The 26,920-nt window shown below is 34.8% G+C and overlaps 1 protein-coding gene across 4 annotated transcripts in view; it reads left to right on the top strand.

Annotated features, from left to right (window-relative positions):
• DOCK7 (dedicator of cytokinesis 7) overlaps positions 1-26,920 on the top strand; it is a 288,307-nt gene that overhangs the window by 138,028 nt on the left and 123,359 nt on the right. For all 4 annotated transcript variants that reach the window (XR_002823979.1, XR_002823980.1, XM_004369004.2 and 1 more), the window contains exons 15-19: positions 7,675-7,792; positions 11,139-11,209; positions 14,777-14,915; positions 16,659-16,760; positions 22,349-22,435. Coding sequence is in view for 2 of the 4 variants with exons in the window: in XM_004369004.2 (XP_004369061.1) it covers positions 7,675-7,792; positions 11,139-11,209; positions 14,777-14,915; positions 16,659-16,760; positions 22,349-22,435 (517 nt within the window). In the remaining 2 variants the exon portion in view is untranslated. The remainder of the gene's footprint in view (positions 1-7,674; positions 7,793-11,138; positions 11,210-14,776; positions 14,916-16,658; positions 16,761-22,348; positions 22,436-26,920) is intronic.

Genomic DNA, 26,920 nt, shown 5'->3' with positions numbered 1-26,920 from the left:
TTCAGTGGACTACATATGTAATTAAACATTCTTAGTAGTCACATTAAAAATATTAAAGAGAAACAGGTGAAATTAATTTTAATAGTATATTTTATTTAATATATAAAAAATTGTCATTTGAACAAGTGATAAGTATAGAATTAATTTGATATTTTATATTCTTTTTTCGTACTAAATATTCAAAATCTGGTGTGTATTTTATACTTACAGTACATCTCAACTAGAACTAGGCACTTTCAAGTGCTCAATAGTCTGACTAGAGATTATTTTATTGAATGGCATAGGTCCAGGAGATGAATGAACTTTGAAGGATCCATTTTATTTATTTACTCACTTTTGTTTGATGTTAATAAATGTTAATTTTTTAATGCTGAAAGTACTTATTGTGGAAATGCACATTTTGCAAAAAAATCGTAAAAAGGAAAAATCTTGACTCTTCACTATTAACATTTTGGGGTCAATCATAGTAGATCCCTTGGATGACTGGCTAAACATAATTTTTATTTTACACAAATGGGATTATGTTATATATAATGCATGTGATGTATATATATATATGCATAGATGTATCTCATGAGTTCTATAGATAATATATTTTAAGACCTTAATATTTTTAAATATTTTTGTATGAGTACCTATAGATTTACTGTATTCTTTTTAATGGCTGCACAATTTTCTATATATGGATGCACCTTAATTTTACCAGTCCCCTGTTAATGATCATTTATTTCCAATTTTCTAATTGCAAACAATATGCACAAAGTATGTCTTTATATATATGTGTATAAATATTTCCATATGGTAGGTTCATAGATGTTAAGTCAAAAGGAATTCATTTTTTAAATTGTGATTGCTTGTCAGGTCAACCTTTAAAAGGATTGTACCAGTTTACATCCCTATTGGATTATGTAAGAGTGTCTCTTTTCCCACATACTTCTACTGATGCTTTGAGTGAAAAAGCAAGCAAATGTCGATAAATCTAGTAGACAAATCTATATCTTGTTTGTTTTGCTGGTTATCTGTATTTCTGTCTTTGTGAATTACCTGGGTATGTATATAATTCCTTTCCCCATTTTTTATTTTGTTTTTCTACTTTCTGCCTTATTTTAGGAACTCTTTACAAATTATGGATACTAACTCTTTGTCATATACGTAACAATGTTTTCCAGTTTGTCATTTGTCTTACATCTTTATCATATCAGCTAGCTGCTATGTAGAGGCGTTAAAATTTGCCTCATGATTTTTGTGGCTTATGCTCAGAAATGCCTGCCTCGTCTGTCAAATATGATCTCTCTAAGGTTCTTGTAGTACTTTTATGGTTTTATTTTATGATTTAAACCTTTGATTAATCTTACATTTAGTTTGGTGAGGGGTTGGAATATGAATTCATCTTTTTTTTTCCAAATGGCTCATTAGCTGTCTCAACATTTTTTAACGTACCTTCTCTCTGCTGATTTGAAATTCCTGTGAAGGAGTATTTTTAATACAAAGTAAAGACTTACTAGGTCTATTTGGGTGTTATTAGTGGAGTTAATAGTCAATTGAAAAAGAATCTAGGTTCAATTGCATGTCCTTTACCTTCAGTGACCAGTTGAGTTTAAAATTATATTGCTTCCACTTGAAATCAAACATAGCTTAAAGATAATGTTCAATCAATTCCCATTTAACCTAGAACTTAAACTGCCAGAAGAGTTAAGTAACTAAATTTTTGTGTGCATTGTGTATTATTCATTCAGTCAACAGATACGAGGCACTGTTTTAGGCAGGGAGGATATAGCAGTTAACTAGATAAGGTCCCTAACTTAATGGAGTTTTGGCTCTATTAGAGGAGATATATAAACAAGAAGTAATAAATCAGTGAATAAGATAATTACAGATTATGTAAGTGTTATGAATGAAGTAACAAATTAATGTGATGGGGGTATGGTAAAGATGAGGCTTTCTGAAATGGGAAGGAGCCAGCCACATGCATACCCACAAAGCTAGGAAAATAGTATTCCCAGTTATCCCAGTGCAGAGATTCTGAAGGGGATGCAAGTGAGGGAAGCATGGTATGTTTTCCTTTTCTGTGTGTTTTGGGTATCTATCCTACTTGCAAATTTCTCATTGAAATTTGTGGACAGATTATTTAATATCAAATCCTCTTATGGGCTCTCAGATATTCCGTGTTCATAGCATTTGACATATTACATTATAATTACTTGCTTGTCTGATTTTCCCTGTAGAGTGTGACTTCTGTGAAGTCAAGGACTTCATCTTTTATCTCTATATTCTCATTATCTAGCACATTGTGGATGCTTACTCAGTAAATGTTTGTTAGAATGAAGAATTATAATTAAAGCCAATCCGTTATCCTGTGTTTGGATCCTGTTTTCTCTCACCATCTCAGGAATCTTATGTTCTTCTTCTAGTATTTAATGTAGGATTTAATCAAGCCCAAATTTTTCTCATTTTAAAAAACTTCCATAATCTCAATACTGTGTCTCTACCTATTGCTTTATCTTTTTCCCCTTCACAGCTACATTTTTCAGAATTTCACTTGTTAATTTCATTTTCTTACCTCCTGCTTACTCCTCAATCTATTGCTACTGTCTGGTTTGAGCCTGAGATTATCAGTGACTTTGATGTTGCTAAATCTAATGGACATTTTTCAGTTCTTACCTCATTTGGGCCCTGAGTAGCATTTGACACTTAACTATTTCATTCCTCTTACATTTTCTTCCCTTGGTTTCTGTGTCACTGCACTCTCATCGTTTTCCTCCTGCCTCTCTGTGGGTGTCTCCTCTGTCGTCTTTGCAGGCTTATCCTCCTCTGTCTGACCACAGACTCTTGGAGTTCCATAAGACTCCATTCTTAGAACAACATGGATGAGTACTTGATAGTCTAATTCTCTCATAGTTGGTGTCCTTGAGAACATGGGAAAAATGATACATAGATGCAAGATAGAAAAAATTAGATAAAAACCCTGTAGTCCTGAATCTGAATGGGAAATATCAGTATGAACTCAGGATGTATTTCTTTTTAAATTGTTTTTCACCTAACTCTTTCTACTTAAATGGCCTAGAAACAATGACTAACTCACAGTGAGTGCCCAGACTGTGGTTTGGAAAAACATTCCTCACTCATAAAAAAACCACATCTCCTTGGAGAAATGGCTGATTCCAGGTCTGACACAGGAAATGTGCAAGAAGAAGTGGAACATCTTGTCATAACAGAAAGCAAGAAGCCATTAAAGACTACTACAATTGAATCCAAAGCCCTCGGGAACAGTTATAATTGGTTTTCATTTGCCAAAGATGGTACAGTTTGAACACTGATATGGATAATAATTGCAGTGTATCAAAGCACATCAAATGTGTTTGACTCATGAGTTCATTAATGATGCTAAAGTAAAAAAGACTTAATTGATTGCTTTTAACTAACTTATTGTTTTGAAAACTGGCAAATAAAGGAAAAGAGTCAAGCATTTATTCCTGTCTCTCATGCAAGAATTGTATCACAGGCTAAGGGAATAGTAGATGAGAGAAAGTGCTCTTTGGAGAGGTATTTCAGCTTTTAAATAAAGAAGGAATGATAGGATATTACCTTTTGGCAACCCCTAATGAGTTAATGGATCTAGGCATTAATTGTCAGTATCTTAGTTTTTTAGTGCTGCAATAACAGAAATACCATAAGTGGGTGGCTTTAAAGAACAAATTTATTTTCTTACAAGTTTAGAAGGCTAGAGGCCTGAATTCAGGGCACTGGCTCCAGGGGAAGTCTGGAAGTCTCTCTCTCTGTCAGTTCTCAGAGAAGGTCCTTGTCTCTCTTCAGCTTCTGTTCCTTCATTCCTTGGTGAGGTCCATGTGTGTGGCATCTGTCTTCCCCCATCTGTGCTTCCTTGCTTGCTTGCTTGATCTGCTGTTTTATATCTCAAAAGTGATTGTCTTAAGACACAGCCTCATTAACATAACAAAGAAAACCCTAGTCCCAAAAAACATCCACAGGTATAAAACAAAACAAAACAAAACCCTTTGCTATTGAGTCAATTCCCTATAGGACCCTCTAGGACAGAGTAGAACTGCCACATAGGGTTTTTAAGGAGCAGCTAGTGGTTTCAAACTGCAGACTTTTTGGTTGGCAGCCCAGCTCTTAACCACTGTGCTACAAGGGCTTCTCCACAGGTACAGGGGTTAGGATTTACAACACATTTTGCAGGGACACAGTTCAGTCCATACCAATCAGTTTCTACTGACTGTACAAAAAGAGAAACAACCATTTTCTTGTTGATGGAAGTACATGGTACTATTTATGAAGTGATCTTGCCAAAAACTTTGATCCTTAATATGATCAAGGATCTAGTTTCAACTGCCAGTTTACAGAAAACATAGAGGAACATGTTAAATAACACTACAGGGATGCAATCAATAATAACTCTACAGGGATGCAATCAATAAAATCTACAGAACACATTATCTAGTTTCTTCAACAAATAAATCACGTGGGTAAAAGAGATGGGTAATTTTATAGATGAAAAGACTTCCCCATTGTTAGCTAAATACCTATCTTTTTATCCTATAGTCATTCATAACACTTCATGTTTATAGATGTTTCTGTCCCATTAGACAGTTTCTTAAGACCAGGGAATGACTTCTTAATCTTCCTTTATTTCCCTGGTGCCCAACACAGTGCCTGACGTTTGGTGAGAAATCAGTAAATATTTCCTATACAGATTTTATTTGATGACTTCAGTGGTGGTGTAGGATAAAAACATCACAAAGTCTAGTAAAGCGAAAAGAAAGTTTCATTTGGCATACATTCAAAAGGGCAGAAGTGGGAAACAGACAACCATGCTGCCAGAGCCATGTCTGCCCAAGTCCAAGGAAATATCACAGAACAGACAAAAGTGGGAAAACAGACAAGCATGTTGCCAGAGCCATGTCTGCCCAAGTCCAAAGAATATTACAGAATAGGCAAGAATGGGAAAATGGACAAGCATGCTGCCACAGCCATGTCTGCCAGAGTCCAAAGAACAGAGTCCAAAGAACACAGTCCAAAGTTACAGAGCCATCAGTATATATTAACATTACAAATGGGCAAAACCATTGAAAGTTTAGCCTTTTCAGATTAGCTAGAAACTGTGATCTTACATTTTGAATTGTCCTTCTTAACAATCATTGGTACAGGTTTCAGTAAAGAGTCAGGAGGGTCTTCATTGGTCCAACAAATTTCTATTCACTAAATGCTAATAGAAAAAGATAAGAATGGAAAGTCTTTTGTGTTCTGTTTGATTGGATTTATGTGAAAGTTTCCCTAGAAGATATTTTCCAAGATTATCTTAGCTATTGTCTTTATACCTCAGGGCCCAGTTGATGTGTCCTTGTGAGTCCTTGTGAGCCCAGCTCCATCTGGGTCACATTCTCTATGCTCAAGGAGAGGGAATAATAACTCCAATATTATTTCCTAAATCATTGGTTAGTCAGTCATAGTCATCTTTTGATCTTTAGTTCTTTTGATTAGTAAACTGACAAATCAGAATATTCCCATATTTGCCTTCTGCACTGTTGTCTATTTTGAGTGCAGCTGACTCTTTTCAATTTCTTTGAGTATTTCTTGATTGCATGCTTATTTGTCAAAGACGACATCACCCTCCCACCATGGAAACTACTTCATTGTTTTTGTTGATTGTAAAGATCATAGGTCGTCACTGGAAAAAAAAAAAATTCAAACAAAATAGGAAAGTATAAGAAAGTAAAAGCCATCACAACCCAGAGATAACCACTGTTAGTATTTCAGAAATATCCTTTTAGATTTCATTCTCATTTTTTCTCTCTCCATATATACACAGTTTTCCATAAATAAGATATTGCTGCTATACATGCTACTCTGGAACTCTTTTTTTTTTTTAATCCAACATACTGTGTATCTTTTTCCACGTCAATGAATACTGCTGCACATTGTCATTTTGGGCACTCCATAATATTTCTTATTAAAAGAAAAAACCCGTTGCTGTCGAGTTGATTCTGACTCATAGTGACCCTATAGGTCAGAACTGCCCCATAGGATTTCCAAGGAGTGAGCTGGTAGGTTCGAATTGCCTGACCTTTTGGTTAGCAGCCTGAGCTCTTAACCACTGTTACAGAATCCAAACCAAACCCCTTGCCCTCGAGTCGATTCCGACTCATAGGAACCCTATAGGGCAGAGTAGAGAACTGCCCCATGGGGTTTCCAAGGAGCAGATGGTGGATTTGAACTGCCGACCTTTCGGTTAGCAGCCGAGCTCTTAACCCCTATGCCAGCAGGGCTCCTTCTTAATTAAATGTATCTTAATTTACTTAATTGATCCGGTACTGATGAACATTGTTCCTTTATAATTCTCTGTTATCAAAAATATTATAGTGAATTTCTTTGAACACATACATTTGTACACGTGTGCAGTTCTCTCCTTATGCTAGAAGTGGGTTTTGTTGGGCCAAAGGGTGTGTTCATTTAAAATTTCTATTTTGCCCTACTACCCTTCTGAAGATTTAAACCTGTTTTCCAGCAGTTGATTAGCCGGATTTTATTATGCTTGAAGGGGCCTTCGTGTGCAGTGGTTTAAGAGCTTGGCTGCTAACCAAAAGGTCGGCAGTTCAAATCCACCACCCGCTCCTTGGAAACCCCATGGGGCAGTTCTGCGCTGTACTGCAGGGTCCTTATGAGTTGGAATTGACTCGAGGGTAATGGGTTTGTTTATTTTTTCTGGTTTGTATTATGCTTGAAGGCTTGTTCATTAGCTCTCAGCGCTAGTCTTCAGGTAAGGTAACTCATATACTTTTTTTAGCCCTTTCTTTTGGTGTCTTTTTTCCTGAATTATTTCTCTTTTCTTTGTTGGCAGCAGGAGCTACTGTAGTTTGTGTAAGATCTGATGTTCCCAACTGGACATGAAGCCAAATAAATGCAGAATGTAATGTGATTGCCTTATAGTAACTACCTAAAACTATTATATTTACCATATTGTCATAATTTTCTTTGAGCAATAATGTGGAATATTACACCTCTTAAATGCTTGATCACATTTATTCAAAAAAGCTATATTTATAAATGCCATTCCATTTATATCTGCTTGGAGGAATTAAGATAATATTAGAACTATCTTTTAACTTGTTGATAATATTTGAGTCCATACTCATTTATTTTTTAGAAGCCTTTTGCAGAGGAAAGAGTATGATTTTCAAAGTCTGCTGAGATTTCAGCTCTGCCACTTACTTAAAGTATTTTTATGCAAATAACGTGCACCTTCTATGGTGTTTGCCTACCGTTCCTCCTCCTGCAAGGTATTTTTGTCAGTGCTGTATGCTGATTTTTTTACAGCAATATGCAAAAAATAATTGGCATAGCAGTACTTGTGAAAATACCTCACGGGGGAGGGAGCAGTTGGCAAACAAATGTGGAAAGTGTGTGTTATTTGCATAAAAATAAGATAGTTGTGTATGAAAATCACTTAACTTGTCTGGGCCTTAATTCATCTGCAAAATTGGATTATGTTTGAATGATGGCTCTAAGGATACAATAAAATGTTGTATATGAAAATACCTAGCATGATAGCTAGCAAATACTAATAATTCAATATTTGTCTTCTATTTATTTAGTGATATTTAGTGATATGTAGTGTTTTTATATATGTATTCATCATTTATACTGTTGTCTTCACAGAAATCTTCTCTACATATACCCTCAGAGTCTCAATTTTGCCAATCGTCAGGGTTCTGCCAGAAATATAACCGTGAAAGTCCAGTTTATGTACGGGGAGGATTCAAGCAATGCCATGCCCGTAAGAAATGTTCTTTACTTTTCCTGTTCCTCATATATGGTTCAGATAGGCTTTTTGTTCTTGTTGTTGTTATCTTTTGGTTGGAAGCTCCAGACTGGAAAATAATATGATCTTTTAATCCAAAGTTCTTTCTTTATAGATAATTGAGTGTATTTAAAGTCTTATTTACTTTTTGAGGACTTGGTATAATGCCTTCCCAAAGATATAAAGATGAATGAAACTTGTAATTTAGGGGCTATAAAACAAACACATATAATTGTAAAATAGTAGCTTTCAGAAGAGAGGTCAGAATCATGTAGGGAACTTTATTGAAGTACAGATACCTACTGTCTACTCTTGGCATCTGTGGTTCTGATTCTTCTCACTCTCCTTTAGAATGAAAGGCCAGGTAAGGAAGGTGGGAGGTGATGGGTGGTATATGAGGCTGTATTATAGTTTGAAAATGTTCCCTAGTGATTTTAATATGTATGACTCTTCCCACGTTGATTGAGAAGCTGTGGCAGTAGTTCTCAACCTTGGCCGCAAGTTAGACTCACCTGGGGGGCTTTTAAAAATAATGATGCCCAGGCTGAATCCCACTTCAATTAAATCATAATTTCTGGGACTGGGAACCAGGCATCAGTATTTTTAAATTTCCCCAAAGGAGTATATTATGCAGCCCATGCTGAGAACCAACATATGTGCTAATTATTAGAAGACTGGTATAGAGATTCAAAGGCATATATGTTCAGAGGTTAGAGAGTATGCCTTGCGGAGGTAACAGGCAAGTATTTTGTGGGGGAGGTATATCTGGGCTGAAACTTGAAGGGTAGTTATAATGTCAGTGTCAGTGGGTCGGGATGGTAGGGGAAGGAAAGCATTTCAAGTGGGAGAAAGTCCATGAACAGATGTATAGTGGTGAGTTGCGAGTGACCCAGAGCAATGGAAGATAAGTGGGAAATAATAGACTGGGGCCAGCTGGGGAGACTCTTGACTGCCCACATTATCACTTATAATTTGTTGGACACTAATAAACTTAAGTTTTATGAAAGCAGATTTTTGGCTCAACTAAAGTTAGTAACATGTGTACAGTTCTTTCCTTAGGCTAGAAGTGGGTTTGTTGCATCCATAAGAGCACACCATTTTTGTAGATGTTCAACCTCTGAGAACTTTAGTGGAACGCAAATAAGCGAAGAAGTAGGTGCATCGTTAGCAGTCTTATTTTATCCTTCCATGTGAGTGATTTGTATTAAGTGCTTCTGACTTTTCACTTACTAGGAGAAATAGATTTTTTAAAATTCCCTATTGCCTCAGTTTCATCAGCATTTGTAGATGTCCATGACAGCAGTGGGCACAAATTATTCATCTTTGTATTCTCCTTGGCAGCTATTTCGGATCACTGCAATATAATACATGCTGAATAAATATTTGTTGAATAAATGTAGAATTTATTTTTGCAGTTTGGAATTGGCATTTTGTATCTTTAATAGCTTTTCATTTCTGCTAAGGGAATGAGTGTACTAAAATAGTTGCTGAAAAATACTAGATTGTGAAGATAGATGTTTTGTCAACTTATATGTGAATTGCTATATGAATTTTAGCTTATGACAAATGTAGTGTATGTAAAATAATCTTTTTATTGTTTGCCTATTGAACTTTTACCAGTGCTTACTTTAGTTTATATATTGCCTCCTTTACAGAGCCCAGCTGCACCCGCCCCACATGTCAGTTAGACCAGTCTCTCTTTGATGCTACTACAGCCTCTTCTCACTTGTTTCATGGGCCTTATCACTTTGTGATTTATATGGTTATTTCTTCATCTCACCCACTAGATTGTGGGCTCCTGGAGGACAGGGACCATGTCTTATTCATGTCTCTATCTCGGCACCTATCATAGTGCCTGGTACATAATTGAAGCTCAGTCCATGTGGTTGAATAATTAAAAATACATGTCAAATAGTTAATAAAGGAACACTGCCCACTTTATATCATTCATGTTACATAAGTATAAGTAAATGACTTGTTCGGTAAAAAATGATATCTTCCTAGAGGGGGATGAAAAAGGTACTGTGTTTCTTTCAGTTGTGTATTACTAGTTGTATGAAAATATGATGCTTTTATGCTTATGTAAATGGCTGGTTTGAAAGAGTGTATAAACATAAATATATTGTGTGTGTGCTTATTTTTTTTACAATAAGGACTATTCATATGAGTCCTAAGATAATTTTTTGGTCAGATAATGTGAGTATGATAAAATTATAAACCTTATAATCCTGGCACTGGAGAAGAATTTTATAAGAACATAGTAAGGTATTTTTAGCAAAATGATGAAATTAGATGTAGCTGGGAAAGTCATAATTATTTCCACTTTCGCATACCCTTAAAATAAGATCCTGCTTGAAATGTTGCACAAAGAAGCATAAAGACCTGTTAGTATGTTCTTTCTGTTTAAGGATGTTGCCAGTTACTCCCTTTATATAAAGGTTAAACTTTGAGTTGTTTTACCAGATATGTTGATGGAAGTGTGATGACAGATCCATATACCTATTCATGCATATGTAGAGATGGCTGGTCAAACTTAAGAGTGCATCCGATGGCTAGAAAACGTTGCAAGCCTAACTGGCTCACATAGGAATCAGCTGTGACCTTGGCATCATTAAGCTATTTATCTAATCAGCAGCCCTAATTAACCACAGTATTCCTGTTAGAGTTTAAGACGCAGAGATACAAGGTTGAATTATTTTACCTTTAAGCTTAGACTTTCTCCAAAAGTAGGATTGTATTTTTTCACTGTGGTGGATTTTTTTTTTTTTTTAAACAGAGTAGAATAAAGTGTATTGCACCTCTTCTATTGCAGAGTAGCCACAGGGAGTGTTAGATGCAAAGGACATGTAACTTGACCTAAAATAGAATTTTTTAAATATCATTTATAAGTAATTTATATATGACTTTCAGAATGACTGCTGTTTTAGTGGAGAAGCCACCAATTTATATAGTAGATTTTTGCCACTATTTTAGGATCATACTTGTATAAATTCCACATTGTATGTTATATCCAGATTTAAAAATGAATTCTTCACCTTCTTTAAGAAAAAGGAAAAGGAAGGAAATGTTCCTTGTTGCCTAGTAGATATAAATATAATTGAAAAAAAATTTGAATGTTTGAATGTCAGATGGGTCTATCGAAAAATTTGCAGTTTAAACAGTTGAACTTATTAATGAATGTCAGTAAGGCACATTGATCTATGTGTTCTTCATTGGGTTGATTTTTGCCCATTGTTCTCAGTTATAACTGGACAAATTCTTACATAAATATGAAACATCCAGCATTTATAACAAAGTTTCAACATGCTGTTATTTGTTACAGGTAATCTTTGGTAAATCTAGCTGTTCAGAATTTTCAAAGGAAGCCTATACAGCCGTAGTATATCATAACAGGTACTGAATTCAAATATTTCTTTCAAAGTTACTCACTTCTCAGTGGCATTGTTAGCACTCACGTTAGTGTGTTTACCAAATGCTTTGCTGCACTGAATGTGCTAAATTCAAGACAGCTGACATCACAGTTACAATTTTCAACCTGTAGATGCACAGTCATTCTCTGTGGACATCTTAAATATATGACTTTGTACACAAAACATCTTTTCTATCTAATTCTCTGATTCTTTCATTTTTATTGTATTGTTATTGATTATCATTGTGGCCTCTGATTCTTCGGTCTTTCCCTTTTATCCTTGAACCCATTAGTCACTTAAATTGATAGTATTCTCAACAGCCAATAATCCTTTGACTTAGTGACTTTACATTTGGACAGTTGCTAATTTTGAATAACTTTTAATTTCTGCTTTTTTTGATTATTGAATGCTGTTGAAGAAAATCACAAAATTTTATCAGTCAGGATCATCACAAATTGATGTTATTTTATTGTATGATGTGGTTACAGTAATTTATTTCCTTTTGGTCCCACCACACTTGGCAAACCTTATTGTTCTCATTTTTTTTTTTTTTACCGTCTCTGTCTCATTCAGCACTACTATTTTAAACCTTTCTCCCCCTCCCTCAAGCTCCTTCCTCTTTTCTATTTGCTTTATTCTCAGCATTCTTGCTTTATTAGGTTGATTGAGACCATCCAACGTGAGATCCAGCAACTTCTCTACTCTTCTAAAATTATCCGGTACTGACCTGCCGTTTCTTATGTTTCAAAGGTAGTAATAGCCCACTTCCTTTTTACCTCTGCTTTCAAACCATCTCATTCAGCCTCTTCCAGAATGTGACTTAATCAATTATCTCTTCTCGTGCAATCATGTCTTTCCCCTACTTAAAAAAAACAGTCTTTCTTCAATGCTGTTGTATAGCATTTTCCTTGCCCTCTTTAAAACTTCATTCTTTCTTATCTTTGTTTTATGGTCTTATCTCAGTTTCCTTCTGCCTTTTTGAGCACTCCTTTTCTGTAGTAATTTTTTTTTCTTTTAAATGACAGCATTCCACAAGGTTTTGCCCTTTATCCTTTTCCTATATATTCTCTCCCTAAATAATCTTACCTGCTTCTACTTTAACTTTTATCTTTATATGGATTGTTCTCAATTCTTTATTTCCATTTAAAACGTTCCTTTTGAGGTACAGACAATGTAGTTTCAGTAGCCTTCTGCATGTAGTCATTTGGGTGACCTGCTGCTCCCACATATCTTTCCCTGACCCTCTTCCCTACCCTCTTCTCTGCCTGACTTCTTTATCTTTGTTAATAGTACTACCATTTTCCTAATTACTTTGGCTCAATATTTAAGGCATCCTTTCCTTCCTTCTTCTTTTGTCTGATATCCACTTAGCTGTTAAGTCTTGATGATTCTGTTTCTGCACCGTTACCAAACAAATCTTGTACTGTCCTGTTGCTGGGCCTTTCTTGGATCTTTTTTTTTTTTTTTTAAATGATAATATCCTTTCCTTCTGTTTATTAAACTCCTACTTATTCTTTAAGGCCCGTATCATATATCAGTGACAATTCCCTGATCTCAAACTTTAATAATCTGTTCAGCCTTGTTCTTGAAGCACTATATGCGCTATACCAGGGGTTGGCAAACTTTTAAAGGGCCAGATAGTATATATTTTAGGCTTTGTGGACCATACAGTCATTGTTGCAACTATTCAACTCTGCCCTCTTTCATTGTAGAGCAAAAGCAGCCATAGAAAATAAGTAATATAAATGCATGGGTATTGCTGTGTTCCAATAAAAGTTTATTTATGGACAGTGAAATTTGAATTTTATATAATTTTCACAGGTTATGAAATACTTTTGATTTTTTTTCACCCATTTAAAACCGTAAAAACCATTCTTAGCTTGCAAGCTGTACAAAAACAGGTGGTGGGCTGGATCTGACCCATGAACTAGTTTGCCAATCCCTGCTTTATAGCATAGCTATATATATACATATACACACACACACATATACATACACATATATGTATACATATATATAAAATCTTTATACTAAATTATAAGCTTTTTGAGAGTAATTTTTTATATATATTCCTCTTTAGAACCACCACAAAAATTGCAAAATGTTTAGTCTAAAGTTTGTCAGTTAAAAACATTTGTTGAATTAATAACTCTCATAGATGTTTAATTTTCCACAAAATCATTCACATAATATGATTTCTGGACAGAAATGAACTAAAACACTTGATACCAGGAAAAATATTTATAAAGTTTGGTAATTCCTAAAACTTTATCAATTTGTAGCTAGGTCTTTATTTTTTTGCTCTTAGCATTAGTGGAATTAACATGACAGTACCATCTGACATTGCTGGTAAATTCAGTTTCCTCATAATTTAGCGGTGATTAGTGAGATTAGTAATAAGAGGCATAGGATCTTTTCATTCACTAAAGTCATCAGATTCTCAGATGACTAGCATTAGTTATCTTTCTTGTTGCTATTAAAAGCCCACTTATATCTCTGAGATCAAATCTACAACTGTTAGCCTTTTTGAAGCTTATTTGAGATGAATGAATATTTTACTTGGAAAGATATTTGACTTGTTAGCATCGAAAAAAACTCCTAACTGATGGCACAGCCTTTATTTGGAGGATAGATAATTGGAGCCATATGGTTTGGATGCATTTTCATGGAATGTAACTCTGAGAGGTGCTAACTGAATATGGAAGGTTGGGACACTAAGGGTCTATCCCTTTTAAGTCTGTATCATAAATGTAACCATGCTTTCCTATAACAATGCTCTTAGGGGCCACTCTCAATGGCTATTGGAATGAAAGTACCGTTGGTTTTATTTTGTACAGTGACTGAGAGCACTCTAAACTGTGGGAGAAGTGCAATTTGTGGTTACCCCCTACACCTGTCCTCCCCCTATTTTATGCATTCAGTCAATACACTAGTTCATGTTTTGGTAATATTTTTTATTCCTTTAACAATTAAATAGTAATTCATATAAGACATTCCATAGAGAGCCCAATGTGATATTGTTATTTAAAGATACTGTTTTTTTCTTTTTTACAAAAAGAGGATACAAATTAGTCTTATGAAGCTGTTCTATAAAAGAAAAACATATTTTTGTTTTTTTTAAAAAGTGGTTTTAAAACACTTTAAAAACTCATTTTTTTTCCTTTGTAATGTGTATCAGAATTGGCTCTTAAATGTAGAAAACCCTCCCCTAGTCTCCTCTTCTTTACAGTTTCTAATCTAAGGAAGAGCTCAGCATCATCATGCTGATTATGAATGAATTTTCAGATAGTAGAATTACTCAATCCATTATGAAAACTGGATGAGGAATTTCAGAAACAGTGACCATTCCCTCATCTGGAAATAGGATGTAGTTATTTAGAGATTGGAATAAAGAAAAATATTTTGGACTAGAGGAAAAATTAAGCATGAATACTCAAATTAATTTAAAAATTACTCGGATACACAAATTCAATAATTATTAGTTTTGAACAAACTACTGACTCTTTATTGATCTCTTTTTTGTTGTTGTTGTTTGTTTTTTTGTATGAAGGTCTCCTGATTTTCATGAAGAAATTAAGGTTAAACTGCCTGCTACTTTAACCGACCATCATCATTTACTTTTTACTTTCTATCATGTTAGTTGTCAACAAAAACAAAATACCCCACTTGAAACTCCAGTTGGATATACAGTAAGTCTGTTTAATTGAATATTTAGCTCTTTGATCTTAAAAATAGCTTTAAATTTATATAAAAATAATTATGATATTTAAGATATGGTTGACGTTTATTATTATTTGAGTATTTCTCATCTGATTCCCCACAGCTATAAAGTTGTGTTAGTTAGGAAGAGTCATCATAATAACAAAATACTCATTAATATAATTAAATAATCAATTTATTAACTAATACGTTTAACACTGATGGCGTAGTGGTTAAGACCTCGGTTGCTTAACCAAAAGGTCCCCAATTCAAATCCACCAGCTGCTCCTTGGAAACCCTATGGGGCAGTTCTGCTCTGTCCTGTAGGCTCACTATGAGTTGGAACCAACTTGATGGCACATAACAACAACAATGTTTAACACTTGGGTATTCATCCTGATTACTGAGTGTTTATCCAATAGTATAGATCCCTAGGTGGCATAAGCAGTTTGTGCTTAACCTAAAGGGTGGCAGTTTGAACCGCCCTGGCAACACCATGGAAAAAAGGCTTGGCTGTCTGCTTCTGTTGAGAATACAGCCAAGAAAACCTTATGGAGCAATTCTACTCTGTACCCCTTGTGGTCTCCATGAGTCATAATCAACTCAGTGGCAATAGCCTTTTTTTTTGCTATCCAATAGTATTGTGTAGATGTAATACAAATTACATAAAAAACAACAGATTTAAGGGTTTTTCAGAAGAGAATGGTTTGAATATAAAATGATTAAAAGCGACCCTTGGAAAAGAAATTAAAACCCTTAAGTATTTTTATGAGAATCGTCCTCATGATGATTGGATTGCAAAGGTAAATCTAAGGTGAGGGATACCATAATGTGCTATCACACAATTTTGTCAGCAAAATCAAGCCTCTACCAAAAAGAGAAAACATTTAATTGGTTTTTTTATTGTTGTTTTTGCAGTTTGTGACATGAGTTTTACTAACTGTAAATTTATGTTCATAGTTTTTAGTTTTGTTGACGAAATTCATTTCCAGTCAGATATTTCTTTCACTGTTTACTTTGTTAGTCTTTTTTTTTTTGTTGTTATTGTTTTTGATTTTATTTCTTTTGTTGATTTGTGACTTAGGAGACCCCATGTGTTACAGGGTAGAACTGCTCCTTGGGTTTTCTTGGCTGTAATCTTTACAGAAGCAGGCCACTGGGTGGGTTCGAACTGCCAACCTTTTGGTTACCAGCTGAGTGCAAACTGTTTGTGCCAGCCAAGGACCTTTCACTGTTTACTTTGAAAGTATTATTCCAATATTAAGCGGATTCACTTTGTGACCTTTTTCTAGTACCAACTTTCCCTTGCATAATAAGGACCTCCTATAGATTTTACATGGCTAGTAATCATAATGTTTTGAGGATCTTCTTTAATAAAATATGATCCTTGGGGAAACTTTTCTTTAGAGGAATTATGAAGGCCTGTTATTATTTGTTGTATAATAAAATCCCCTTCCTGTTTCATGATTTAAGACAAATTTGGCTCATATTAAGTTTGTAAAGAGCCCCATTGGCGCAGTGGTTAAGAGCTACAGCTGCTAACGAAATGGCTGTCAGTTCGAATCCACCAAGCTGTAGGACAGTTCTACTCTGTCCTACAGGGTTGCTATGAGTTGGAATCGACTCAATGGCAATGGGTTTGGTTTTTTTTTTTAAGTTCTTAAAACAGGTTTTCTAAGTAATTGCTTTACAGTAAATATTTAAATTAATGTTGCTGCCTTTTTATTTAAAAGTGGATACCAATGCTTCAGAATGGACGATTGAAGACTGGTCAGTTTTGCCTACCAGTCTCACTGGAAAAACCACCACAGGCATATTCTGTACTGTCTCCTGAGGTCAGTATCTCTCAGGTTAAAAATTTCCAGATTGCATGAAATGGATTTTTCATTAAAAACATGTTTTTGCTGAACAAGACTTTGCTATTTCTTCTATCTGCATGTATATAACAAAGTAATAATATTATTTCCCCTGAAAAATAATGTAAGCTTATCCATATAAAACTTAGTAGTTTTTATCCTTTTTTTTCTTTTGAATATAAATGTATTCACTTTAAAACCAAAAATAATACATGAAATGTAAACTCAAAGAAAAAATAAATTTGGAGAATTTTCATATTGTGATATGAGAAGTTTTTTAAATAAATAAATATTACTTTCTTTTAGTAGACTGTTAACATTTCTCTAAAAGACTAGAGGGAAGAGAACAGATTTAAATTACATTGTTAGAGTCTTTTTATAATTAAAGATCATGTAAAGCAAAGTAAAATAGCTCTAAAAAATGCAATGGAAGGCTGTTGCTCATATCTCACTTCTCAGCATTCTCTGTCACTCACTTTTCCCTAGCCATACAACCTTTGCTTTTCCTCAGACATGATAAGCACGCTCCCATCTCAGACTCTTTGCAATTCTCTCTGCAGAAAATGCTGTCACAAGGCCTTCTCCTTCATTTCGTTCAGATAGCCACTTAAATATCACCTCTCCAGAGAAGCTGTCATCTCTTATTACTCTGTCTTAGCAGCCTCCATCATTTTTATCCCTTTACTCTGCTTTATTTTTCCTCATAGCATTTATTACTGACTTTATACTTCATATTTCTTTGTTAATCCATTTATTGTCTGTAGAGTATGAGCTCCATGTGGGTAAGGACTTTTTCTTCTTCATTGCTGTATCTACAATTCTCTAGATCAATGCTTGGCACATAGTTGGCATTCAGTAAATATTTATTAAATGAATGAATAAAGACAATAGGAAAGAAATATGACTTCTCTCCCCCCAAAAATCTTTTATTCAGTTTCCCAGGAACACATCTTTTCACTAAAATAAGGTGGGCTCTTGTCAGGTACGGTATTATGTTTCTAAAGGAAATGTTTTAAAAGAAAATATGTTTTTATGGAAATTATGCACTTGTTTTCACTTAATTGATTCACAGATGCAAGGTCACTTTCTATCGGGAGGCTAATGATTTTTTAAATACTATGATGTGTGTGCTCAAGTATAAAGAATATGGTAATAATTTGGATTTGATTATTGACCCAGTATAGTGTGACTGATGGAAATGTGAGATAAGCCCCATAATTAAATGCTTAAACTTTTGTATATTTTAATTATTAGAAGAGTAGTATACATTTTTAGTTTTATTATTAAAAGACTAGAATATATTCTTTAGTTTCACTGCTTAAATTCAAACAAGTGAGATAATTATTTAAACATTCAACTTTCATCACCAAAAATAAAATTAAAGAAACTTTTAACTTTTTTGGGTCATTGCTTAATGTAATTTTGCGTTCACTTTCCTGGCTGAGGTTGGATTCTCTTTGATTCTTTTTTAAGAATCAGAGACCTGATATGTGTTAACTTCAACAGTTCTTTAGGCCTTAGAATGTGAGTCTTGTTATTAAGTGTGCTTAATCAAGAGTTTTTAGTTCTGATAAGTCAAGTTTATCTATTTGTCTTTTATTGCTTGTGCTTTTGGTATCATATCTAAGAATCTATTGCCAAATCCAAGGTCATGAAGATTTAGTCTTATGTTTTGTTCTAAGAGTTTTATAATTTTAGCTCTTACATTTAGTTCTTTGATCCATTTTCAGTTAATTTTTGTATATGATGTGAGGTAAGCATCCAGCTGCATTCTTTTGCATGTTATGCCACTACCATTTGTTGAAAGGCTATTCTTTTCCTACTGCACGGTCTTGGCACCCTTGTTAAAAATCAATTGACCATAGGTGTATAGGTTTATTTCTGAACTCTCAATTTTCATTAATCTGTATGTCTTTTCTTGTGTCATTATCACACTGACTTGATTATCATTGCCGTATTACAAGTTTTGAAATCGGCAAGTGTGAGTCCTCCTGCTTTGCTGTCATTTTTCAGGATTGTTTTGACTGTTCTGGGTCCTTTGCAATTCCATATGAATTTTAGAATTAGTTTGTCAATTTCTATAAAGAAGTCAGTTGAGATGCTGATAGGGATTTCATTGAATCTGGGACTCATTCTTGTTGAATACTGTTGGAACATTTTGGTGATATTACTCTGATGAATTCACCTCAGTTCAGAGTCTTCAGCTTTTCAGGATCAGTGTTTACTGGCCTTCAGGAAACAGATTTATGTTTACCAAATTCATAAAAGATTAAAGTATAAACTAGCATGGCAGTCTGTCACCAGAGTTTTCTTCCTATAGAATTATGGTACTCAACCTGAGGTGCTCAACATAATCACATGGAAAGAACAGTTTTATTTGGTTGGTTTTGCCTGAAATTTGTCACAATGAAAGTATACATACTCTAACCTACAAATTGTACTTTTAGGAATTACCCTGTAGATATATTTGCATACTATGCAAAGATAATCATATAGTATGTTTTTAAATTTAACAGTGGTTATATTTACAGATGGATAGTTATTCTTTTAAATTTATTATTTTAATAATGTAATAAACACTCATGAATCCACCACCCAATCCAAGAGCTAGACACAGAAACAATAACTTATATTACTTATATGCTATTCCCCTATTCCATATTCTTCTTTCCAGCCTTTTAAAACTACCTTAAAAATAAGGTATATGTGTACTCGAAGATTACATTGTTTACTTTGCTTGTTTTATAAATTTAATGAGAAGGGTTATGCTGCATGTAATTCTCTAGGACTTATTTTTTTCATTTAGTATTATATTACCAAGATTTAATGTTTCTGGTATATGTAGTTGCATTTAATTAATTTTCACTGCTTTATAATATTCGGTTCTTGCCCATTTGTAATCCATTCTTTACAAAATAAATAAAGGAATTAAAAAATGTAAATTAGATGGTACCATTCCCTCTGCCGTTTATTGCACTTAATAATTCCTATTTTTTTCCCATGACCAACAAATCTCTGAATGATGTCGACTCTTCTGCCCCTCCATTATCACTGTACCCCCTTATCTCCACACTTACAGCATCTTCTAAGCCTTTGCCTGCCTCCAGGCCTTTGAAGTTTCTCTTTCTTCTTCCTGTTCTTTATGCCTAGATCCTTTTCATTATCAGAATTGTTGATAATATAGCACTTCCTCAAAGAGGTCTTTCCTCACTCCATGAATTTTCATCTAGTCTCTCCTCCATACAGCTGATACACTCTATTATTTTTTAGTCAATTTTATTTTCTTAGTACTTATCACTATCTGGAATTATTCATTTACTTACTTTTCTCTCTCTTTCACAAGAGATTAAGCTCCTAGAGAACAGACCTTATGTTTATTGTTTGCCATGTAACCCCAGTACTTATGTAGGAACTTCAGTAAATATTTGTTAAATAACAAGTCTAAAAAATTATAGGATTATTGATATTAGCAGAAAGTTTAAAAAATGGAAATTATCTGGCTATCTACCAACGATGGAATAGGTAATTAAATTTTAGTCCATCCATACAATGGTGTAGTAATTAAGAGGAATAATATAGATTTAAATATCCCATAGAACATTTATTAAAAGACATAAAAACAATCAATATAGCAACAACCAAACTCTGTATGTAGGTATACATCAGTAATTGTATGGAAAATAACTTGGAAAATACACACTAAATTAAGAAAAGTTAGCTCTCAGAAGGGAACTGGGATTGTGAAAAAAATTTTTTTTTTAAATCTCAAATACTTTTAAAAGTAGTATGATGCCTGGTTTCAGTCCTGGCTCTACCACTTATCAGTTGTATGACCTTGGACAAATTTCTTAACCTCTCTGTGTCTCAGTTTTCTCATCTGTAAGATGAGGAGAATAATTAATACCTACCGTGAAGGGTTATATTGATGATTGAATGATATGCTGGACATTTATAATGGTGTGCCAGGCATATGAAAAGTGTTTGCTGCTATTAGTACTACTACTAACATTACTATTGCTACAGCTTGTTGAAATATTTTAAGATTGCATTTCTTAAACTTTAATGTGCATCAAAATTACATGGAGGTATTGTAACATCAATTTCTGAACCTCCCCCTCAGTGTTTCTGATTTAATAGATTTGGGTTGAGCTTGATAATTTACATTTCTGACAAGTTCCCAGGTGATGTTGGTTGTACTGATGCTTAGACCACACTTAGAGAAGCACTATTCTAAAAGAAGTATATATTCACGTATTACTTGCATGATCTTCTTTTTTTTAAAGTTCACAAGTGTTTTGGGTTGAAAGAACCAATATTGTTTCTTGCCTTAACAACTGTCAACCTAACCCCACCAGCTTTTGTTTCAAAAATGTTTCAAAACTTGTGTTATTTGTCTTAGTAGAGACATTGCATTTCTTACTTACATAGTAGAAAAGTGACTTTATTTGCTTTTTTTCTTCCTACACATCATAAAAATATAAAATGATGGGAAAGAAATCCCTTCTATTTTCTTTTCTTTTTTTGGCTGAGACTATTTTTTTTTCATCTCTTTGAAGGTTATTCCTAATTGCTTTTTGAAGCTTTGATGGCTGCTTTAAAATAAAGTCTTTGTTAGATCTGTCCATGGACTCTGTTGATTGTGTTTTCTCTTACAAGTTAGGATTTTTCTGGTTCTTGATATGATGTGTGATTTCAATTGTATCTTACACATTTTGGGTATTATGTTATGAGACTGTATAGCTTATTTAAATCTTCTGTTTTAGCCGGCGAGGGAAGGGGACACTGATTTGGTACTGCCAGGTGAGGGTAAAGGTCCAGGCTCTCCACTCTGACTCCTTTTACTCCTCTGAGTGAGTTTAGGGGGAGCTCATTACTGGGCAGAAGTGGGATTCTCCTCTCTACCTTTCAGAGACTTTATGTTTGTTTTATATATTATGTTCAGAGTTTTTAGCAGGAAGCATAGGAAGAACTGATGTACTCTTTAAAAATTATTTTTTATGAGTTAATTTTAATTCACATTCTTGGCAGTTTTCATCAGGGGAAAATGTGTTCTAACTTTTAAAATAGTAAGCTTCCTTTGCTTGTGAATATTTTTTGTTGTTGTTTAAAGCCCAATTAAAGCATAATAGTGTTTAAAATAAAATGGAATATTATAAACCATTAAAATGAAGTTGCAGATTTGTATGTATTGACTGAAAAGAGATTCACAGTGTACTGTGTGAAAAACAGGTTTCAGAATAATATGTTTGATGTCACCTGTGTAAGAGTGTGTATAAAAATACATGTGCATAGAGCAAGATTTGGAATGATATAAAGGGATTTATCTTTGGGAAGATAGAATTTTGGGTATTTTCTGCTTTTTGGTTTTTGAACCTGTTAATTCTTTTGTGGGCAACATATACTGATTTAGTAATAAGAACAAAACACAAGTTTTTAATTGATTTACTGTAAATAAAAATATATTTCCACAGTATTTTTTCTTTTTGAGACATTTTAATTTTTTGTTTTGTTTTCAGAATTAATAATCTACTTAAACCTCTGTGATCATTATATTTAATATCTTACAGGTTCCTCTACCTGGCATGAAATGGGTAGATAATCACAAAGGTGTTTTTAATGTTGAAGTTGTTGCTGTTTCATCTATCCACACACAAGTAAGTGAGTTTTAATAATTTTTATGATCAAATTTAACTTGAAGTACTTATGTCAGTTTGTTATCTGTTCTAAGACTCGCAGTATGTGTTAGTTAAAAAATACATGAGTTACTTTTTAAAGGAATCAGTTTTTAAAAATAAATACACTAACATTGAACAATCAATTTCTTTTTCTAAGTTTCTTGTACGTGATACAATAATTAGAATTGAAAAACAATCATCCAATTCATTTTATTTCTCAGACTGAAGGTATTTCAAATGGAAAGAGCTCGTAGGGATCATTTGCTTCAAATTCTTCACTCTATTTCTGGTACATGCCAGGCTCTCCTCAGTGTCTCTGTACTTGCTATTTCTCTGGGTGGAATGTTTTTTGTTATTTTTTCTTTTCCTTCTATTCATTTGACTTCTCTTCATTAAGGCCTTCTCTGATAACTCTTAAACGTATCAACTCCGTCACTGTATCTTCTTATTCTGCACTTGGCTGCTTATCTCTTTCTTGTACTTTCACTCTCTCTCACTGTCTTTCTGTGTGTGTATACATATGTACACACACAGTTGTTTATTATTTCTTTCCTTCATTAGACTATAAGCTTTGTGAGATCAGGAGTGTTATCTGTCAAGGAGAGCCTTCCCTTCAAAAACCTTACAATTTAATATTGGAAAGTGTAGAAATAGTTATAATACAATAAAATTAGTATAGTAGTAGTTGTATTAACAAATTGCTTTCAAGTACAGAGGAGGGAGTTGCCTCTTCTGCTGGGACTGAGATGTGGCATTGATATGTAAGCATTTACCATACAGAGAGAGGGTGGGCAACTCAGATGATCATATAGCAAGTGCAAAGTGACTATAGTCTGTGTTTAAGGACTGGCAAGTAATCTGGTATGAATATAATTTAAAGTGCATGGGAAATCGAGATAGATGAGGATGGAAGACCAGGCTGGTAACAGATTATTAAGGACCTTGAATACTGTACAGTTTAGAGTCCTGGTAGATGGTGATTTCACTACCCTAAATAGGGAGCATGAGGGAAGTAAACTGGGGGCATGCTAAGGGAGAGTAATTATGGAACCATCATGAGTTTATTTTTTAACGTATTGAGTTTAAAATGTCTATGCACTTTAGATTGAGTTGCCCAGTAGGCAGTTGTAATTGGTATGGAGTTTGGGAGTGGAGGTAACAGAGTAAATGTGATACCTCGAAGTATACTGCTGAATGGAATTTTTCAGGAAGAAGGTGTATAGGGAGAAGAAGTGAGTGTTTAATATGGAATTGAAGCTTCACCAGCCTGAAAAGGAAAGGGGGTGGTGTGTCATGTGTTCCTAAGACCACCCCCAAGTTCAGTTGTTCACTAGGAGAATTCAGAGGACTCAGCATATATTTATACTCAAAGCTATGATTTATTTTAGTGAAAGAATGCAACTAAGGGAAAAGGTGCATGGGGTGAAGACTGGAAGAACAAGGCATAAGCTTCCAAGAATCTTCTCTTAGTGAAGTTTATACAGGATGAATTGAGACAACACATATGAAATGTTATCTACCAGAGAAGGCTATGACAGACTCAGTGCCCAGGGCTTGCACTGGGGGCTGGTCACATAGGTACCCTCTGCCTAGCAAGTACCAAAATTCCAGACTCTCAGGAGGAAAATTGGTGCTCAGCATAAACCGTATTGCTTGCACAAACTGTTTAGGCACAGTGAGCCCCTCTTATCAGTTAGGGTGGTGGGAACCCTCTAAAAATCCAAGTTTTTAGATGCCAGATACGGGCCAATCTTGTAAACAGGACTTTTGTAGAATAGCAGTCTTAAGCCTGCTATATTAATTCTTTTCTGTACAGGTAGGTTAAGGGAAAATAAAAAGACACAGCACCTTTATACTGTTCTTTTATTTTTTACTGTTGTAGTTTAAATGAACTTTACATTTCAAGTTAGTCTCCCATACAAAAATTTATACATACATTGTTATGTGACCCTAATTGCTTTCCCTTTACTGTGACAGCACATTCCTGCTTTCCACCCCTGATTCCCCATGTCCATTCAAACAGCTCCTAACCCTGTCTGCCTTCGCATCTCACCTCCGGACAGAAGCTGCCGTTTAGTCTCTTGTATCTACTTGTATTAAGAGGCACACTCCTCATGAGTATCACTTTATGTCCCACTGTCCAGTCCAATCCCTGTCTGAAGAGTTGGCCTCGGAAATTGTTTTAGTTCTGGGTTGAGTGAAAATCTGGGGCCATGCTTTCTGGGGTTCCTGCAGTCTCAGTCAGACCATTAAGTGTGGTCTTCTTGCTAGAATTTGAGTTCTGCACCCCATCTTTCTCCTGCTCCATCCGGGACTCTGCTGTGTTCCCTGTCAGGGTGGTCATTGGTGGTAGCCAGGCACCATCTAGTTCTTCTGGTCTCAGGCTGATGCAGTCTCTGGTTTTTGTGGCCCTTTCTGTCTCTTGGGCTAATACTTTCCTTGTGCCTTTGGTGTTCTTCATTCTCCTTTACTCCAGGTGGGTTGGGACCAATTGATGCATCTTAGATGGCCGCTTGCAAGCTTTTAAGACCCCAGAAGCCTCTCACCAAAGTAGGATGCAGAACATTTTCTTAATAAGCTTTGTTATGCCAATTCACCTAGATGTCCCCTGAAAGCATGGTTCCCAAATCTATACCCCAGCTATTCTGTCCTTCAAAATGTTTGATTGTATTCAGGAAACTTCTTAGCTTTGTTTAGTTCAGTTGTGCTGATTTCCCCTGTAGTGCGTGCTGTCCTTCCCTTCACCTGAGATAATACTTGTCTGGTAGCTAGTTAGTGAATAACCCTCACCGTCCTTCCCCACCTTCGTAACCATCAAAGAATGTTTTCTTCTGTGTTTAAACCTTTCTTGAGTTCTTATAATAGTGGTCTTATACAATATTTGTCCTTCTGTGACTGACTAAATTCACTCAGCATAATGCCCTCCAGATTCCTCCATGTTATAAGATGTTTCACAGCTTCATTGTTGTTCTTTATCATTGCGTAGTATTCCATTGTGTGGATATACCATAATTTGTTTATCCATTTGTCCATCGATGGGCACCTAGGTTGTTTCCATGTTTTTGCTATTGTGAACAGTGCTGCAGTGAACATGGGTGTGCATATATCTATTCGTGTGATGGCTCTTGTTTCTCTACCATATATTCCAAGTAGTGGAATACCTGGATTGTATGGTCGTTCTATTTGTAGCTTTTTAAGGAAGCGCCATACTGATTTCCAAAGTGGTTGTACCATTTTACATTCCCACCAACAGTGTATAAGTGTTCCAGTCTCTCCACAACCTCTCCAGCATTTATTATGTTGTGTTTGTTGGATTAATGCTAGCCTTGTTGAGATGAAATGATATCTCATTGTAGTTTTGATCTGCTTTTCTCTAATGGCTAATGATCATGTGATTTCTTCATGTGTCTGTTAGCCACCTGAATATCTTCTTTTGCCAAGTGCCTGTTCATATCCTTTGCCCATTTTTTAATGGGGTTATTTGTCTTTTTGTTGTTGAGGTTTTGCAATAGCTTGTAGAGTTTAGAGATTAGATGCTGATCAGATTTGTCATAGCCAAAATTTTTTTCCCAGTCTGTAGGTTGTCTTTTTACTCTTTTGTTGAAGTCTTTTGATGAGCAAAAGTCTTTGATTTTTAGGAGCTCCCACTTATCTAGTCTCTCTTCTGGTGCTTGTGCATTGTTACTTATGGTTCGTGTTGTGTTTATGCCATATATTAGGGCTCTTAGCATTGTCCCTATTTTTTCTTCCATGATCTTTATCATTTTTGATTTTATGTTTAAGTCTTTGATCCATTTTGAGTTAGTTTTTGTGCATGGGTGAGGTATGAATCTTGTTGCAGTTTTTTGCGGATGGATATCCAGTCTTGCCAGCACCATTTGTGAAACAGACTGTCTTTTCCCCAATTAACGGACTTTGGGCCTTTGTCAAATATCAACTGCTCATAGGTGGATGAATTTATGTTTGGATTCTCAATTCTGTTCCATTGGTCTATGTTTCTGTTGTTGTACCAGTACCAGGATGTTCTGACTACTGTGGTGGTATAATGGGTTCTAAAATCAGGTAGTGTGAGGCCTCCCACTTCATTCTTCTTCTTGAGTAATGCTTTACTTATTTGGGGCCTCTTCCCTTTCCATACGAAGTTGGCGATTTGTTTCTCCATCTCATTAAAAAATGCCGTTGGAATTTGGATCAGGATTGCATTGTGTCTGTAGATTGCATTGGGTAGAATTGACATTTTCACAATGTTCAGTCTTCGTAGTGTCTTGTAGTTTTCACTGTATAGGTCTTTAACATCTCTGGTTAGATTTATTCCTAAGTATTTTATCTTCTTGGGGGCTATTATAAATGGTATTGATTTGGTGATGTCCTCTTCGAGGTTCTCTTTGTTGGTGTAAAGGAATCCAACTGATTTTTGTATGTTTATCTTGTATCCTGAAACTTTGCTGAAATCTTCTATTAGTT

This window comes from Trichechus manatus, unplaced genomic scaffold (genome assembly GCF_000243295.1).
Source record: "Trichechus manatus latirostris isolate Lorelei unplaced genomic scaffold, TriManLat1.0 scaffold00003, whole genome shotgun sequence".
In the NCBI taxonomy this organism is placed as follows: domain Eukaryota; kingdom Metazoa; phylum Chordata; class Mammalia; order Sirenia; family Trichechidae; genus Trichechus; species Trichechus manatus.
The sequence above is the reverse complement of the archived record's forward strand: the minus strand, read 5'-3'. Positions and strand labels throughout refer to the sequence as shown.